Source organism: Otolemur garnettii, unplaced genomic scaffold, assembly GCF_000181295.1.
Source record: "Otolemur garnettii isolate 467f Iridium unplaced genomic scaffold, OtoGar3 scaffold00172, whole genome shotgun sequence".
NCBI lineage: Eukaryota > Metazoa > Chordata > Mammalia > Primates > Galagidae > Otolemur > Otolemur garnettii.
The window spans coordinates 344,898-348,836 of record NW_003852567.1 but is presented as its reverse complement, the minus strand read 5'-3'; the positions used below and the strand labels follow the sequence as shown (position 1 = coordinate 348,836).

Below are 3,939 nucleotides of genomic sequence, written 5' to 3'. Positions count from 1 at the left end.
GATGGGAGTTGCACACTTGCTCAGGCTGGTCTTGAACCTGTGAGCTCAGGCCAACCACCTGCACTGCCTCCCAGAGAGCTAGGATTACAGACCTGGCTATATTTTAGACTGGGGGGTCTCACTCTTGCTCAGGCTGGTCTTGAACTTGTGAGCTCAAGTGATTCACCTGCCTCGGACTCCCAGAGTGCTGGGATTATAAGCATGAGTCACTGCACCCGGACTTTTGCCCATTCTTTTAACTGGACTTGTGGATGAATCACTGTCTGGAGCTGCTATGGAATTCCTCACTAATTATGTGGGTTCTTCCTAGATGTTCCCTAGTGGGCATCACTTCCACCTCCTCTGACTACTATGTAGCATTAGCAATTCTTAGGTGGAAAAACAAGTGGTGGCTGCCACTTGGCTACATGCTTGGTCAGGCCAGGTTAGGTGGTTAATAGAATTTAACATATTTGACATATCTCACTTTTCACGTTTCTCTGATGACCATGGAAGGCTATTGGTGCCTAGGGACAGAGCCCAGAGATGGACAACATCTTCAGAAAGGGAGGGAAGGGGAAAGGCCTGAGTCCTTGGCCCTTGTATCGGTTTTGCCACACCTGCCTCACTCCCCTCTCTCCTCCAAGACCATGAATGATTTTCTGGTGAGGACTCGGAGTGAGGACAAGAGAGAGACAAAGCCACAAGTAAATTATGGAGATGTGAAGAGAGAAAAATTCAGAAAGATTAATTAGTATGGCCACAAGGAGAATAAACAATGAGGAGACAAATAAAAACGTTACTGTCGTTTCATACGGAGTTGGAAGTGTTCGAAAGGTAACATAAAAGTAAGGTTCCATTCAAATGTGTTCAAAGACAGCAGCCAAGGAGCAACTGAATTGAAGACCTATAGGCTAGAGGTTTTCATTAGTTCACCAACAAAAATTTGAAGAATTACTTTTTCTTCATCAGTTTGATCATAGTGAATGAGAAACAAACAAGAGGTTAGACAAACAAGAATATACTTGTGTGGAGCGGCATTCAATGGGTTCACACAGAGCCCTTCTGTGTAATGAGATTTACCGTGGAGGAAGCTGGAGGAGGAAACTTGGAGGAAGCTGGCCCTTCCTTTTATTGTCTGGGACCCTCAGGTGGGAGCAGTCAGGGAGCACAGAAACATCAGGACCCCTCTAGCATCACTGGGTGAAGCATTTCTGAAATACCAGGTTCCTCCCAGCAGCCTTCACGTCCTTGTTCCTCAGGCTGTAGATGATGGGGTTCAGCATGGGGGTCACCACCCCATAGAAGAGAGAGATGAGCTTGTCGGCAAGGTCCTGTTTATCTGCCCTCTGTGGGTCCTTAGACTTGGGCTTCCCATACATGAAGAGGATGGTCCCGTAGAAGACGACCACAACTGTGAGGTGGGCAGAGCAGGTGGAGAAGGCCTTTTTCCTCCCCTCAGCGGAGGGGATCCTCAGGATGGTGGCAATGATGAACATATAGGAGAAAGAGATGAACAGGACTGGGATCCCTAGGAAGATCACATTGGCCACTGCCATGCTGATGACATTGACAGAGATGTCAGCACAGGCCAACTTCAGGACAGCCAGGATCTCACAGGTGAAGTGGTTGATGACATTGTCCCCACAGAATGGCAGTCGCATTGCTAGGGATGTCTGCACCATGGCAGTGATACTTCCAGCCACCCAGGAGCCAGCAGCCATGGGCACATAAGCAGCCTTGCTCATGACCACGGGGTACCTAAGGGGGTTGCAGATGGCCACATAGCGATCAAACGCCATCATGCTCAGGAGCACACACTCTGTGGCCCCCATGGCAAAGGACAGGAACATCTGCCCAGCACAGGCTGAGAAGGAGATGGTTTTCCTGGGGGTCAGGAAGCTGTCAAGGATGAGGGGGACTGAGGAGCTTGTATAGCAGATGTCCAGGAAGGAGAGGTTCCCCAGGAAGAAGTACATGGGTGTGTGCAGGCGGCAGTCCAGGATGGTCACCAGGATGAGGACCCCATTGCCCAGCAGGACCACCAGGTACATTGATAGGATTAACACAAAGAATATTTTCTCCAGCTTTGGGTGGGCAGAGAGGCCCAGGAGAATGAAGCCCATCACAGGAGAGGTCTGATTGGATCTGACCATGACATTTCCTATGTCATTTGCTTGACTCAGAAGACCAACTCCATGACTGTCCAATACCTAAAGTGCCAAGACCGTCAGGAAAGAAGCTCTGCTGTGCTAAGCAACTGGACAACAACTCTGATGATCTGAGGGGTTCTCTGTGTTGTTCTAAATAAAATGCAAGGAATTTGATCAAAATCTACTTTGGTATTTGGCCACCCCATAGAGAAGTCTGAAATGTCAATTGATTAGATTGCATTTCCCTAGTCACATTCAAGACAGGCTCACACATTTACTTAAAGTCTTACCACATGTAGATGATTCATTCAATTTTGGCAAGAAATATTCTGTCCCATTTGTATGTTTGGGGTTTTTTTGAGACAGAGTCTCACTATGTCACCCTCAGTAGAGTGTGGTGGCATCACAGCTCACAGCAACCTCAAACTCTTGGGCTTAAGTGATTGTCTTGCCTCAGCCTCCCAAGTAACTGGGACTATAGGCACCCACCACCACGCCTGGCTATTTTTTTGTTGTAGTTGTCATTGTTGTTTGGCAGGCCCAGGCTGGGTTCAAACCTGCCACTGGCACCCTAACCACTGTGTTATGGGTGCCGAGCCCCATTTGTATGTTTTTCCCCCTTGGGGCCTAGGACCAGCAAAGGAAACTGGTGCATTTCATCCTTGATTCCTGACATTTGCTCTGGGAGCACAGTCTTCCTCCCCTTCTCTAGTTCTCTCTCTCAATCTACAGTACCCTGGGCATTCATTCATTCTTCCCTTCACTCACTCACTTCTGGAGCACTTGTTAAAAGAACTGGCATTCATCAGTCACTCAGTTGTTGGGAATCCTTTAGTCCTATTACCTCTCTGGGCCTCTGTTTCCCAAATGCTTACTTTGGAATAGATTATTATCAGAGACGTTCTATCCCAGGAACTGAACAATTCCATGAATTTCTCATTCTTGGATTCTTGCACCATTGAGGTTTCTCTTTCCTTCAAAATCCCCCTATGCAACTTAGTCATCAGGGATGCAGCAAAGGATGGGATGGACCCTCCAGGTTTATATAATTTCTTAAAAGTGTACTCTTACCTTTTTTAGAAATTTGTTGATTTAGATCACTTCTCTGAGGTCTAGGAATAGTCTAGAAGCCAAAAATAGCTGTTTGGGTTGGAGAGCAGCAGGCAAAAGAGTTAGCAACTGAAATGGGTGCAAGTTTTCTTCTCTTTGTTTTGTGTTTGGGTAGAATCCACCAAAGACCATTCATTGCATGTGCAAAGCCTTTTAAATTCAACCTTGCTATTGGGATTATTCTAGTCCCTAAAGTGATTTAAAGTTTAGAAATCTAACTGACAAAGTTAAGAAACTTTTTATACATCTGGGATTATGTCCCCACAATCCAATTATTTTGAAGTCCCTCCAGAAATACTTTCTTTCCTCCTTCCCTCTCTTTCTACCCATTCTGCTGAGCTGTTGGAAAGCATTGTAGCTAAAGCATTATCCTGGCCTTGCCCAAATTAACACAAACCCCCATTCAATGAGAACTCTCACCTGAGCCTGTGATAGAGCTGGGAGGATGTGAAACCCATAGAACAAGACAAGCCCTGTAGCCTAGCACCCTTGGCCATTTCCAAATTCAGGATCTCAGGACTTGATAGAAGCCAGAGACCTAGAAATTCCCTCTTGTCTGTACCTTATCAAATAGATTGTATGCTCCTGTCATGGGTGAGGCCTTTAGAGGGCTGAACTAGGGTCATATATGAATCTGGTCATGGCTCCTACCAGAGAGTTTCATAGGCATAGCAGCTGTAGACTTGAGAAAGGCTAG

General features: G+C 46.5%; 1 protein-coding gene across 1 annotated transcript; it reads right to left on the bottom strand.

Moving 5' to 3' along the window:
* Positions 1-1,175: 1,175 nt before the first annotated feature.
* LOC100966837 (olfactory receptor 13C7-like) lies at positions 1,176-2,153 on the bottom strand. The gene has a single exon (XM_012811667.2). The coding sequence runs from the start codon at positions 2,133-2,135 to the stop codon at positions 1,176-1,178; it is 960 nt and encodes a 319-aa protein (XP_012667121.1). The 5' UTR covers positions 2,136-2,153.
* Between the last annotated feature and the right edge of the window lie 1,786 nt (positions 2,154-3,939).

Excerpts from the sequence above, each read along its gene's own strand:
- LOC100966837 (XM_012811667.2), bottom strand. The coding sequence starts at position 2,135 with ATGGTCAGATCCAATCAGACCTCTCCTGTGATGGGCTTCATTCTCCTG.